The sequence below is a fragment of the Vipera ursinii genome, assembly GCF_947247035.1.
Source record: "Vipera ursinii genome assembly, chromosome: 8".
NCBI classification, from domain to species: Eukaryota; Metazoa; Chordata; class Lepidosauria; order Squamata; family Viperidae; genus Vipera; species Vipera ursinii.
Genome location: NC_139519.1, coordinates 8,960,254 through 8,975,278, shown reverse-complemented (window position 1 = coordinate 8,975,278; position 15,025 = coordinate 8,960,254). Strand labels below are relative to the sequence as shown.

The 15,025-nt window shown below is 41.0% G+C and overlaps 1 protein-coding gene across 3 annotated transcripts in view; it reads left to right on the top strand.

The window, feature by feature from the left end:
* NSD3 (nuclear receptor binding SET domain protein 3) overlaps window positions 1–15,025 on the top strand; it is a gene marked incomplete at its 3' end in the record, with an annotated part of 87,246 nt that overhangs the window by 31,867 nt on the left and 40,354 nt on the right. For 2 of the 3 annotated variants that reach the window (XM_083368438.1, XM_083368437.1), the window contains exons 8-12: window positions 3,652–3,752; window positions 6,581–6,626; window positions 8,385–8,515; window positions 10,939–11,067; window positions 13,950–14,076. In XM_083368438.1, the coding sequence (XP_083224564.1) occupies window positions 3,652–3,752; window positions 6,581–6,626; window positions 8,385–8,515; window positions 10,939–11,067; window positions 13,950–14,076 (534 nt within the window). Of the gene's footprint in view, window positions 1–3,651; window positions 3,753–6,580; window positions 6,632–8,384; window positions 8,516–10,938; window positions 11,068–13,949; window positions 14,077–15,025 lie in introns of those variants that run through there. The other variant, XM_083368439.1, reaches the window with a different exon arrangement.

Below are 15,025 nucleotides of genomic sequence, written 5' to 3'. Positions count from 1 at the left end.
AGCTGAACTGCGATGATTGCTAAGCTGGTTGATATGAACTAGAAGACCATCAGAGAAGCCAGAGTCAAAGGATAGACCGAGAAACATCTCTGAAGAAAGCCATGGCCAACCAATTCTCCACAGTGGTCCATGTAGATACCGGTAGCTGAGCTTGACTAGAATGCGATTTGACCGTTGAGAGGACCCCATTGGAAGCACAGCTGAACTGTGGTAGGGCCTTTGCTCATGTAAACAGCAGAGTGAAGGTGCAGTAGACTTCCCAGTTTACGCTGTGGCCGCAGTTTAAAGAATTGGGGTGTTCATTTCAGCTTCAACTCTTTGATGGAATGCATATTTTAAAAATTTGCAGAATTCTATCGTAAACTTCCTTCATAGAATGTGCTGCTTCCTATGCAGTAGCAAGTGTCCAAGAACCCTGCTGTAATCATTACTGGATTACAGGAAAATTATGAAATATCGTACAACACCTTGAACTATCATGTTTATTACACTATGAGTTTTTTTGTTCAAGGTACAATATGACAAATGGTTTACACACACACACACACACACACACACACACACACACACACACAAATCCTTGCACAATATAATAAATTTGCTCCCCCCTCTTAAGGTAGGGCAGTTTTGAGACATCAAGAGACTTCCGTCCTTTATTTTTATTTTGTTTAGTACTTCTTCATTTAGAACTGTAGCTGTTGAAACCTAAAGGAAAGAAATAACTAGAAAAATCCATACTAAAATAGACGGATGGCGACTGTCTCCTGTATTTTATTTATTGACAGTTGGCCCCCACTTTTGAATTGAAAATGCTAAGCATGTAAGTCAGTCCTTAAATATACAGGAAAATTGCAATTCATCGTATCTGACGATCTGCCGCAGAGAAAACTACAGGTAGTCCTTGACTTGCCACCATTTGTTTAGTGACCATTTGAAGTTAACAATGGCACTGGAAAAAGTGACTTATGGCATTTTTCACACTTACAACGGTTGCAGCATCCCCAGGGTCACTTGATCAAAATCCGGACGCTTGGCCAACTGGCTCATGTTTATGACGGTTGCAGTCAGGTGGTCCCCTTTTGCGACCTTCTGACAACTAAAGTCAATGGGGAAGCCAGATTCACTTAACAATCGGGGTACAAACTTAACAACTGCGGTGATTCACTTAACAACTGTGGCAAGGAAGGCCATAAAATGGGGCAAAACTCTCTTAACCAATTTCTCACTTAGCAACGGATATTTGGGGCTCAGTTGTGGTCGTAAACCGAGGACTACCTGTATCAGCAGTGTTTCTGAAAGCCACTGTCCACCCATTCAGAGGAGGAGGAAATTGCCTGTTCCTCAAATAACATATGGACTAATGGAAGAAGCAAACATGGGTTGACAGAGGGAGGAGCTCCTTCAAATGGCCTCCTGCTCAAGAGTCCCATGTGATCATCGGTTTCATGTCTCACCTTCCCTCTCTCTTTCCTTTCAAATGAAAAGATCTAGTCCAGGAGTCTTCAAACGTGGCCCTTTTGATGACTTGTGGACTTCAACTCCCAGAATTCCGCAGCTAGGCACACGTGGCCTGGGAGTTGAAGTCCACAAGTCATAAAAGGGCCAGGTTTGAAGATCCCTGATCTAGTCTTTATCTGAATTGTTAGATGAGAAAGACTCATCTGAAGTTTAGTAATTGGCAGCCTACTCAGACTAGCATTTTCTTAAATGAACAGGAGGTGCCTATGGGAACTCAGCTGTATTCTGAAGCTATGTCTAGTCATTGACAGTTGAGTAATGCAAGGAGAGAGGGGCCCAATTAACTGGGTGTTTCTTTTGTGACGCTGATTTTTGGAGGGTAGGAGGAAGAAACCTTTGATGTACCAGGAGTGGGTTAAGAGTGTTAACAACATTCTATTGTCATGGTGTTTGGAATGAAATAATTAATTAATTTCCAAGGTATGGCTTTCACGACTTGTCACCATCTTGTGGTCCACACATTTAATGTGGTGTAGGAGGCATCTTCTTTTAGAAGAAAGAATCATGGCTGCATTAAGATTTAAGATTTAAGATTTATTGAGATTTTTATACCGCCCTTCTCCCAAAGGGACTCAGGGCGGTTCACAGGGCATAAATATAAACAACAATACAAACATTAAAAGATAATTAAATTAATGCCCAAGTTAAAACCAGAATAATAAAACAAACCAATAAAAAACCCAAGTACCCCCATCAGGCCAGACCCGCTAGTTCAAATAAATGGGTCTTCAACCCGCGACGGAAGGATCGGAGGTCTGATGCCATCCGGAGCTCAACCGGCAGTTGGTTCCATAACGCCGGAGCACCCACAGAGAAGGCCCTCCCCCTGGAGGCCACCAGTCGACATTCCTTGACAGGAGGCACCCTGAGGAGGCCCTCTCTGTGGGCGCGCACAGGGCAGAGGGGAGTCGACGCCGGCAGCAGGTGGTCCTCGAGGTATCGCGGACCCATGCCATGTAGGGACTTAAAGATCATAACCAAAACCTTGAACCTTACCCGGAAGACAACTGGTAACCAATGCAGCTCACGGAGCAAAGGTGTAACATGGGAGTACCGGGAAACTCCCAAGACAACTCTCGCGGCCGCATTCTGTACCAGTTGGAGCCTCCGAGTAGTCTTCAAGGGAAGTCCCATGTAGAGAGCGTTACAGTAGTCTAGGCGAGAGGTCACGAGCGCATGAGTGACCGTACACAAGGCCTCCCGGTCCAGATAGGGCCGCAACTGGCGCACCAGGCGAACCTGGGCAAAAGCCCCCCTAGTCACGGCCACTATGTGATCCTCCAAAGTGAGTCGTGAATCTAGGAGGACTCCCAAGTTGCGAGCCCTATCCACAGGGGGTAAAAGCTCACCCCCCATTAAGTAGCACCTTCCATTTTCCTCCTTGGATCCAGCCTTTTTTTTTTTCTTTTTCCCCCGCCTTCATAATAGATGGGATGGGCCACTATCTAACAAATAGGTTTAAGGAGAATTTGCAGGTAAGAAAATTCTCCAGTCGATAAGAATCCCCTAAAGGGTAGGATCTTCATTTTCGCTACGAAAGCTGCACCCTGTGTTGTGTGAAGTAGATGTTTGGCCTGAAGTACATAGAGGCATACATTTTAGGGAGTTTGAACTCTGACTTTTCTGATGCTAGAGATTAAGCATTGTGCAGTGAATGTCCTTGGAGCTAGTCCATCACCGTATAGCACGTCCTATTTCCCGCAAAAAAATTTTTTTAATATAAGATGCTAAGAACTGTTTTAAGAACCTTTTGAAAGCGAATTGGCTCTTTAGATAACGTGAAGATATGCCTCCTGGTTAGGCAGTTACTTTGCAAATGAAATTAAGAACATATTAACATCTCTGATGGTAGTTGGTCTGGAAAGTTAGCCCCTGCCTAATAATTTGAATTCTAGAACTCCCCTTTATCTTCGTATTAAAGCTGGTCTTTTCCCGAACTCAGGACTCTGCCTGAAGCACTGAGATGTATTGCCTGCAGCCAGAACGTCAGCTGGCAGATTAAAGTCTATGCCCTCAAGAAGAATGTAGAGAAATCAGGACTTTGCTATTGAACGTCATCCCTCATTGAGGAAAAAGACAGAGAGAGAGAGAGAGAGAGAGACTCCTGTAATGGAAACCATTCTGTTCCCTCAGGTTCTGTAGAAAAGAAGCAACAGAGAAGATCAATACGAACTCGCTCAGAGTCTGAGAAATCCACGGAGGTTGTGCCAAAGAAGAAGATCAAAAAGGAGCAGGTTGGCTTCCTCCATGTAGAGAATTAAAATATATCGTAGTCATGCCTGTTTTCACTTTTATGTTGATGCCTTTTTATTTAAACCCCACCTACTACCCTCTCTCTATATTTTTTTTCTTCGTTTTTTTTTTTTGTTTTTGGACTCTCCTTCTTGAGATCCAACCCCTTAATAAACTCTGCTGGTCAAGTAATTTCCACTGACAGCCTCATTCATACTTTGGAGACCTGAGAAAATAGACCTTCTCGTGAATGTGATACTTGTTTCTGTGACGAGCCGTGTGATTTTTTTTATGTTTCAGTGAGTTCTCTGGATTGCGCTCCACTTTGTTCGCATCTTAGTTATAGCCGCTGGAGTATATTGAGGCTGGCACTTGTGTGTGTGGCGGGGTGGGGTGGGGTTTGTTGTCTTTTTCCCTTTCCGAGAAAATAGGATGGATTAGACCAGGGGTAGGCAACCTTGGCTCTTTTATGACTTGTGGACTTCAACTCCCAGAATTCCTGAGCCAGCATAGCTGAGGGGAAAGGGAGAGGTTTCCAAGCTGAGCCATGCTGGCTTAGGTATTCTGGGAGTTGAAGTCCACGAGTTGTGAAGGGGGCCATAGTTCCCCCATGCTGGCTCAGGAATTCTGGGAGTTGAAGTCCACGAGTCATCAAAGAGCCAAGGTTGCCTACCCCTGGATTAGACCCTCTTGAAAAGTGGTTCTAAGCTTGAAGGCCAAATGCCTGCATGCTGACAGCAAGCAGGATGGAACATAATTCTGGGTTGCCTTTTTTTTTCTTGTAAGAAGAAACAAGATGTACAGAGTGTCTCTTTTGGGCATGGACCTGGAAGGTGCATATTCCTTTTGGAAAGAGCCAGTTGCAAGTGAACAGGGGTGTGCAAGTTGCTTCATTGTGCCGCTCATGCTCTCTGTGGATGACGCATGTTTCAAGGAGGTTATTACATTTGGGATTTTCTCAACCCCTTGAGTATTCTCGGTTTTTAAAATTCAAAGGAAATTTATTTTGGAATATAAAATATCGCACACTTTCCCTAACAGCCCAAATCTTTTGAAAAGACGGCAACTTCTAATCAATGTTATATACGGTATTTTTATTTTTTTATTTTTGATGATGATGATTTTTACTCAATATGAAGCTAAACATCTTCTGTTTAAAATACCAGTTCATTATTCCAGCTTTTAGCTTTGGGTTTGCTGTCCCAGCAAAACTCTTCCTGGGTTGGATTTCCAAAATAGTGACTTTAAAGGAAGATTTCAACACAGTTTTTTAAAAAATAATAATAATAATAATAATTCATTCCCCCAGTAATCTCTGCTTGCTTTATACTATGTAGCTAATTAAATCAACATAGTATATTATACTGATGTTTTTCAGGAAAAGCATATAGGAAAGCTTAATGATCAGAGAAGCACTGTATTGTGTAAGCTTGAATATGTAATATGTTCAGAAAGGCATACTGATATTTTAGGGTTCAGCAACCATATTTGTTCATATCAGTGACTTTCCAAGTTAACTCTGCATCCTTTCAATTTAAGATGACAACTGGAATATTAATTTCAACTGAGAAACACCAATGTTAATTCTGTTGCAAGTGAGTGGTAGCAAAATACAAGTGATTGTCTAGATTTTATATTTGTATTATCAATTGTATCCTATACAAATCCTTCTATTGTATGTTTTTATCCATTGTACAATGAAATAAAATATTTTTCAAACATTATAGAACAATCCTCAATTAATAAATATTTTGAGATGTCTTTCTTAACCTGCCTATGTAAATCACCTTATGGAGAACTGTTATTTTCTTTTTATTTTCAAATTACAGTTTTTAGCCTAAAAAGCGAGGCCTTTAGCCAAGAAGCTGCTTGCCATTGTGAAATTCACAACTTGGATGTTCCCCTGCTGAAAACCGCCTCAGTATAGGATCCAAGGCACAGAATACAAAAGCCTTGAAGTGATTTCACAAGGTCACCCACCTGTCTCCCCATGCGCTGTGTCAGCGGTGCTTCCAGCTGTACAGAGGCCTGCAATGCTCTTGCCCGGCCCCCTGCCCTCTTCTGCCTTTGCAGAACTCTATATGGGTCTATGACAATTCGCCACGGCCAACTCGCCACAGCCAACTTGCCGCGGGACAAGAGTTAACACTACTATCAAAGAAATGGCGGAATAGAATCATTAAAGAGCAGGCGCAAAAGGAGGGGCAGAATGAAATGCGAATGAGAGAAATCAAAATATTTTTTTTTAAATTTATTTTAAATAAATTGAATGGTTAAATTGTCCCATGGTGAGTTGTCCCACAGCGAGTTGGCTGTGGTAAGTTTGCCTGCAGTGAACTGACTGTGGCGAGCTGTCTCATTCCACTCTATATTGTGGATAAGCCCCATGTCCTCAGAAGCTCTTGCTTTTAAACGGGTCCATAAGTCAAATGTCAATTGGAATTTGAGTGTCCTGCTTCTCTCTCCTTTTATAGCTATCGTTATTTTATTCCCCCCCCTTCTAGCCCAAGGCTTGGTAGCTCACCCTCCCCCAACCCCTTTATTGATTGTTGAACAAAAATAAAGCCTTCCTGTCACTTCACGCACATACTGAATGTTTTGAAGTTTTATGTTGTTTAGGGAAGGCAGTCTTAATTAAATCATATATATATATATATATATATATATATATATATATATATATATATATATATATATTATGGGTGGGGGGAAAAAAGCCCTTAAATGTGATTCCTTATGTACTAACTGCTTGCCTTGAATTTACATTTTCTCCTTTGTACTAGGGATCAATAAATTCCTTTACTAACCACTCATTTTCCTGTCTAAATAGGTAGAAACAGCCCCACAGGCAGCAGTCAAGACCGGATTACAAAAAGGTTAGTGTGGCTTTTATTTCTTGTTGTTTGTCTTGTTTCTCAGTCTCTGAAGCTTTTTGACACATTTATAAATTAGCATTCTTACTATACTGCCAATAAATGTAGTTTATTGTCAGGCTAACCCTCAATAACCGGGTCGTGTCAAAAGGCAGTGAAGCAGAACCTCTGACAGAGCAGGCTTGAAAATGTGCAGAATGAAAGCACAAACATCCTCTGTTAAATCTCCAGCAAGAATAATTAATAGAGTGAATTCTAGCCTTAGGTGTGGAACAAGTGGATTTGTTATATATCAGATTTCATTTCTTCTGAAAGACTTTAGGCGTAGGGTTCTCCCATTCTAGTTCTAAGCAACTTATGATATCATGTGGGACTTTATCAGGCTGGAAGAGTCAGGACCACACATTAAGCTCCGGTTAATTTGATTGATTGCTCATGCCTAGTCAACTAAAGATCAACACTAAATTGGACTAGATAAGAGCCAACTATAGGAGAAGAGCAGGCCGAATTGGAAAGCAGGGTTAAACGTGTCAGCAGTTTGGAGTCATTGCGTTGTCACAAAAGACCCAAATCCAGGAATTCCTTTGACCCTTTATCTAGCACCAAAAAATATTGTTAGTTGACTATATTCTTGTATAGAGGTAGCAGTAATAAACTCTTCTCTGCCTTAAACTCAACGAATGCTTCTGCTTATTTGCACCTGACATCAGCAGAATTCAAGAGGGGTTGGATCTAGACTTTTTATGGGAAAGTAATGACTCTAGGCTGATTTCTCTCTTTACTCCTCCCCCAGGCTTTGCCTGTACTTCCCCTACAAGCTTGAGGTTAAAGGGTTAGGGTCACTGGTATTTAGGCCTGCTTCAGGTAGTTCTTTTGTGTCCTGCATTTGTTGTACCTCCTGTCCAAGCATAGGCTATGTTGGGAACAGCCAGGACAGGGGTGTCAAACTGCCGGCCCACAGGCTGGATGCATCACCGGAAAACCACACCCACCCCATTGCCGACAATGGGGAAAAAGCTCCAATATGTTGCACGATGTCACATGATGTCGCACATTTGACATGTCAGAGCTAGGAGAAGACTTTCATTTACACCTCCTTCCTCCAAATTTCTGTCATCACTGACCTCTCAAGCATTTCTGTTTGCCGCCTCCAAGGCACAGTAATATAATAAATACCATTCAGATCTGGGTAGAGAAGGATGTTTGATTTCATGTTCGTTAGATAATGTATATTCAATTGCTTCTGAGATTGCATTTTACGAACAAGTAAAGTATTATCAAAACAAAATACCCAAATAAAATATCCAAACGAACCACAAATCAGTGTATGCCTGACTCTTTTTAAAAATAGTATAAAAACTACTTGATGGTTAAGCAATATTGTTCCGATGCTGACTTTCCACTCTGTTTTTTAGAATAGTTTATTCCAATATGTTTTTAATTGTGTGATTGCTTTTAGTTCTTATAGTGTGAGCTGTCTTGGGAGGATTTTAATTTGGAAGATAAGGTATAAATGAACAGAAGATGTACTTTGCATTCCCTATCCAACAGTTAACAGCATTGTTGCATTGGAAAAGCTCTGCTTTTAAAGTCGTAGATTAGCTTATACTGTTACAAAAAAAAGTAGAGTTGTAAATTTAAAAAGCTTTGAAATCAAATGTGCAATTTGGCTAGTTCTCTTGGCATTGTTTTTAATTTCTCTTTCAGTAACTTATATATTTGAGAGATGTTTTAGAATTAATTCCAGTGTGTTGTGTTAAGGTGCCAGTGAGATTTCAGATTCTTGTAAACCTCTAAAGAAAAGAAGTCGTGCCTCCACAGATGTAGAATTGGCTAACTCAGCTTACAGAGATACCTCCGATTCTGATTCAAGAGGACTTAATGATTTACAGGTAAATGGTTGGTATTTATTCAGCCACAGCTTTGAAACTGACAAATAATTTGATAAATCAGTTTCATAGATTGCTTTATGTTTAAAACCTTGGGACTGAAATGTCTGTGGCTGCTAATCTTCTTTGAATATATTTTGTTTGCAAACACAATTGTAAAGGATGTAAAAACATCCCATTTTGACAATAAACAGATTTTTGTCATCAGTGTAACCTGTCTACACTTAAATCAACATTGTTTATACAGATTACATTTCTGCTCCTTCCTTAAGATCTATTGAATTCTATATTCCAAGTGTTATTATTAGTCTTTTCTCTACATTGAAAAAGCAAAATATTGAAAAAAAAGTAGAATTACATAAAATGCTGCTGCAGACAAGGCTGGGAACAAACATGAAAATTATAGCTTTGAAGGCCATTAAGCAAACAAAATGGAAAGAGTTGGCCCAGAAAACGAAGGAGAACAGTTAACCGGTCACTGTTGGCACTAGCTTGGTGGTGGTGGTGAGGTTAGGGCTGAAATATTGCTTTTTCTCTGCATTGTTTACAATTGTGTGTGTGTGTGTGTGTGTGTGTGTGTGTGTATAGTCAAGAAAGATTCAAATCAGAGAAGTCTTAGGGTATTTTACTTTCAGGTTAACAAAGACAGAAGATAGTTTGGGGAAGCCTGTGAGCATCAATGGCCCTCTCATTGCTTTCCCCATATCTTAATAGTAATATGATTGTTATTTCTTAACATTTAAAATTCATTGTTCCTCGCTGAAGTGCAAGAAAATAAAATGCCTGTTGGCGGTATTTCCCCAAATTCCTCTAGGTCTCACAGGAAGGCAAGGTGAGAAATTAAAGAAGGTGGGCTTTTTAGGGAGACTACTTTGTGGGACATTTCTGCCACCAAAAAGGAGCGAAGGAAGTGCTTGATAACCACTGCCTGATCAGGGATAGCAGCAAAGCAATTTGGTCTAGGACAGGGGTAGGCAACCTTGGCTCTTTTATGACTTGTGGACTTCAACTCCCAGCATTCCTGAGCCAGCTATTCTGGGAGTTGAAGTCCACAAGTCATAAAAGAACCAAGGTTGTCTACCCCTGGTCTAGGGTCCTCACAGCTGTAACCACGGCGGCATTGCCACGGTCGTGTGATCACAGTTCAAGCGCTTGGCAACCGGCTTGCAGTTTTGATGGTTGTAGCCTCCTCCAGTCACCTGATCGCCGCTTGTGAACTTCACTACTGGCTTCTGACCAGCAAAGTCAGTGGGGAAGCCAGCAGGAAGTCACAAAGGGCAAATCTGCTGAACAACCATAACTAGGACTGTGAGAACTGCCATCGTGAGTCGTCAGCCATAATCGTGGGATATTGGACTTTTCAGCCATGTCACTTAGCGAAGGAGTTGCTGGTTCCAATTAGCATTGTTTCCCATGAAGTTGTTATGAGGACTCTACAGAAAGCAATGGGAGAGCTTGAGAGAGCCCTACTAAAGATGATCAGAGACAGAGCAGGTGGGTGGTGGGATAGATTTATTTGCCAAGGGGTGGTGAATAAAAAGATTTCCTGGCCACATTACAAAAGCAATGACTGTGAACCCCACACATGGGGGATTCCCAGAAGAGGATTGGAACCCCATAGAGTAACATCTAGCGACCCACATCTGGTGAGTCCCAATAAGGCAAAACCTCCTGGTGGTCGCTGTAACTGAGCACATTATATTATTTCCTGATTTTCTCTGAAAGGAGCTTCAGTCAGATTGTAGAGCTGGAGATTCGGAGTGAGGGACCTGCGTTTTAGGGGTTTACTACTGTTCCGTCTTCAGGATTCTGAGCCACTTGTTTCTCTTTTAGTGTCATCTATTTGTTTTCCAATGAAAGAGGCATCTTATGATTAAATGCTCCGCTTCTCACCGTAGACGTTTCTAAATGATGATACTAATCAACTTTCCAGGTGCATCCACCATCGTAGGGTGATGAGAAGCTCCGTATAAAGAAGGCCAAGCAGAAGTGAACGCTTTGAATTTAAACCACTCGTTTGATAGTTTTTCAAGAGGGTAGAAAATATAGGTTTTGGTTTTTGTTTTTTAAAAAGAAATCCTCAGTTTGAGGCTTCTTTTTGGAAAATGGCCCTTGTGGTTATGCTGTAGTTAATATTTCCCCCAACGTTCCCCACTCCAAAATTGGTAGCATGATTTTTGCAAAAAGATATGTTTGTTTAAACAGAATTAAGTTTTCTCATCCAAGAAATGCATTCATCCTTCTGCAAATTTCTTCCCTACGGTAGATGAGTTTACACCAAGGACAGCATTTTAACTGACCTAAGTCAAGAGCTCAAAGAAGTTATGGAAATAGTTAGCTGGGTTTTTTTCTCTCTTTAATGAACTGGATTTATTTATAGAGCTCTTCTAAAAAAATGAAAACAACTGTGCATGTTTTTATTTCAGGGTAGTTTTGGAAAGCAGTCAGATAGCCCATCGGCCACTGCAGATGCTGATGCTTCTGACGTCCAGTCTGTGGATTCAAGTTTGTCAAGAAGAGGTTCAGGGACTAATAAGAGAGACACTGTTTGTCAGGTAAATGAAAAGTGTAAATCTGCAAATAAATTATGCCTGTAATCCTGATCAGTTATTTCATTATTGTTAAATCACTTTTACCAAAAGGTAAAATAATAACAAGCAACAAACAAAAAAGAAATAAAAACAAAATAGTTCTCAACTTACGATCACAAATGAGCTCAAAATTTATGTTGCTAAGTGAGAAATTTGTTAAGTGAGTTTTGCCCCATTCTACGATTTTCCTTGTCCCAGTTGTTAAGTGAATCACTGCAGCTGTTAAGTTAGTAACACGGTTGTTAAGTGAATCTGGCTTCCCCATTGACTTTGCTTGTCAGAAGGTCGCAAAAGGAGATCACGTGACCCAGGACACTGCACCCGTCATAAATAGGAGTCATCTGTCAATCATCCGAATGTAAATCACCTGACCACGGGGATGCTACAATGTTTGTAAGTGTGAATAATGGTCATAAGTAACTTTTTTCAGTGTTGTAACTCTGAATGGTCACTAACCAAACTATTGTAAATTGAGGACTACCTATACCTGTAGATTGATTTAATTTGCCTTTGTCTTAAAAACCTTAGTTTAACATGCATTTACAGGTTATCCATATTATTTTTTTATTAAGGGTTCTTTGTTATTTCACATATCTCTGAGAAGACACGAATGTGATTAGACTATATCACATTCGTGTCTTCTCAGAGATATGTGTGATTGTATACCTTCTTTATTTTATTCTTGCCTTCAGTCGGGATCTGCCTCCGCCGGATTTCTACAGCTCCTCTCTCTGCGTCCCTATCCATATTTCACATTTATTTCTCCTTGCTTGCTTGCTTCGGTGGAAAAGAAAATTAGGTTTTTTTCACTTGTTAGTTTTAAGATGCCTTCTGCAAGAAAACAGATTCCATCACCTTAATTATACTGACCCTCAAATAAGGAAAACATCTTAGATGGCACGACTGTGAAGAGTAATTGCTGCCTTAAGTTCAAGAGAGGGAAGCTGACCATAACAGCACATGCTAATGTTCATTCTGAGTCTTTGCTTGTTGGTCCTAACCTCCAGCTCTTTTGAAAAGCTCCCCATGAAATAATTCCCCTCAGGGAATATCCACTGATTTTTCTTGGGTGTCTCCATTATGCTGGTTCTGACTAACCCAGAAAACCATCCTTCACCCTTTACAACAACAAAGGGCATTCCTTGAAGTCCTTATGGATTTGGAAGCGTTGGAAGATGGATGGGGAGCAGTCTCTCAAATTCAACATATTGTTTCACTCGGCAGTTATCAGGCACATACAGGCTGTTCAAATCATCATTTAGTACTACTCAGTTTTTCCAGAGGTCTGTCACTCCCATACAGACCTCACTCTCTCTCTCTCGGCCCTTTGAGAGCCGAATGCAACGAAATTTCATTTTAATGTATGCCAATTAGTGTACATTCAAAGTGGCAATCAAGTTATTGCTGTATTCTATTATTCGATTCAATTCTCTCTGTCTCTTCCTCTTCCTCGATTATCTGCTGCCATCTAGTGACAGATTTTCATTCCCCTCCAGTTCAGAGTTTCCTTGTTCACCCACGGAAAGATTAGAGAGTCAATTCTTTAGTTTAGATAAGTGATCAGTTACTTTTGCAACTTAAATCAGTCGTCCGAAACAAAAAAAAAAAGAGTTTGCAAACAGAAAAAGAAAAGGTTTTCATCACTTCTTCTCATTCAGCTGAGTTTAAACATAAATATGGTAAATAAGACAAAAATTTGGTGAAGATGATAAGTTCTCCTTCCAGTTCGCTTTTCACATAACAGGTGGGGAAATCATCAAATGTCAACATCTAAAACCCTTTTGCAAGGTGAACATAGCTGTAATAACTGTTTATTCCCTTCCCAATTATTCACATCTGTATAAGTCAGGACCATTCAGGTAGTCCTCGATTTACAACACCTTATTTAGTGACTGTTCAAACGTATAATGGTACTAAAAAGTGACTTACGACACTTTTTTCACACTTATGACCATTGCAGCATCCCCATGATCACGTGATCAAAATTTGCACGCTTGGCAACTGGCCGATATGACGGTCGCAATGTCCCGGGGTCACGTGGCCACCTTTTGCGACCTTCTGACAAACAAAGGCAGTGGGGAATTCAGATTCACTTAACAACCGTGTTACTAACTTAACAACTGCAGTGATTCATTTAAAACCATGGTAAGAAAGGTCATAAAGCGGGGCAAAATTCACCCAACAAATGTCTCGCTTAGCAAGTTAGAAATGTTGGGCTCAGTTGTGGTTGTAAGTCGAGGATGACCTGTCTTTTACTTACAAGTAAACCTCAGCAGAGCCCCTAACGGCTTCCTAGGGCCTAATGAACCCAGACATGCCATGTGTGGTCATTCACAGGTTCTTGTCTGGAGGCATAAATTATTCTTTTATGTTCAACTGGAATATCGCTGCATGTTTGGGCTGTACCCGTTTGCAAGATCTTTGTGCATCACCATATTATTCCTGCATGCATGGCACCTCCTTGCAGACTTTGTCCTACTGAAGCTGGGCTTGCAGACGCCTGCCAAAGAATATCAATTTCCCCACCTATCATATTTGAGAAGGAACGAAGACCAGCTGAACAATTTAATGGAAAATGGTGGTTAGAAAGTACATACCAACCTCCGAGGGTGGCAGCAAGGAGGCTAACTCTGCTTTTGTTCCATGGCTGATGTTCTTCTATCAGCATATCTTGTCCCATTTTATACCGTGGCATGTGCTGGTCTCTGAAAAGCATTGCTAGAGTAAAGGAAATTTGAAAAACGGCATGGCGCTCGGCATGAAAACATTTAGCATTTCAACTTTGTTTGAATTAGAAACTTCACGAGTTTATTTGTATTCTCTTTTCTTTTCCTTTTTTTTTTAAGATTTGCGAAAGCACCGGTGAGTCTCTGGTCTCCTGTGAAGGTGAATGCTACAGGGTCTTCCATATAGAATGCCTTGGATTGAGCTCACAGCCCGATGGGAAGTTTATCTGCCTGGAGTGCAAAAATGGTAAATGAGTGAATTGTTATTATTATTATTTTTTTGCCTTGAGAAAGGGGCTAGAGCAGGGGTCGGCAACCTCGGCTCTTTTATGACTCGTGGACTTTAACTCCCAGAATTCCTGAGCCAGCATAGCTGGCTCAGGAATTCTGGGAGTTGAAGTCCACGAGTCATAAAAGAGCCAAGGTTGCCGACCCCTGGGCTAGAAAGCGTCAAAAGCTCTGAACGCCACTAAATAGGATCAGTTTGGCCTTTTGAAAGTCTGCTCAGCGTATTCTTGCTTGCTTTCTCTTTCAAAAGGGATTGTAATGTAAGATTTGGAGCCTAACCCACAATCTGCAACGGACGGTTAAAGTCATTTGCGTTTCAGCACTGAGTTTAAGCATTAATTTGATACCTGTTTTTCCTGTCACACTCCATTTAGGCTATCGGTCCTCTTGTTTTCCTTCACATTGGCTAGCTAAAGAAAATGTCATAACAGCCTGAGCTTTCTTAGCCTCTGGAAAGCTGAGAGGAATATACTTGTTGCATCCTCTCACTGTCACCTTTAAGCAGTATGTTGATGGTATCCAATTGTATCTTCATCTTTTTATTAGACTTATATACCGCCCTTCTCCCGTAGGACTCAGGGCGGTTCACAAGGTTTTTTAAAATATAACAATACAACAATTACAAAAATTAAGAACAGTTAAAATAATTACATTTAGACCTTGAATAAATATAAAACCCCAATTAAAATCCAATTAAAACCCCAATTAATACTCTCAGTCCAGGCCAGAAAGCTCAAAGAGCCAAGTCTTCAGGTCCCGGCGGAATGAGTGAAGGTCAGGGGCAGTCCTAAGCTCTACGGGCAGCTGGTTCCAAAGGGCAGGCGCACCAACAGAGAAGGCCCTCCCCCTGGGTATTATCCGCCGGCATAGTTCAGGAGGCCCTTTGGATAAGGGGTCCTCAACCTTGG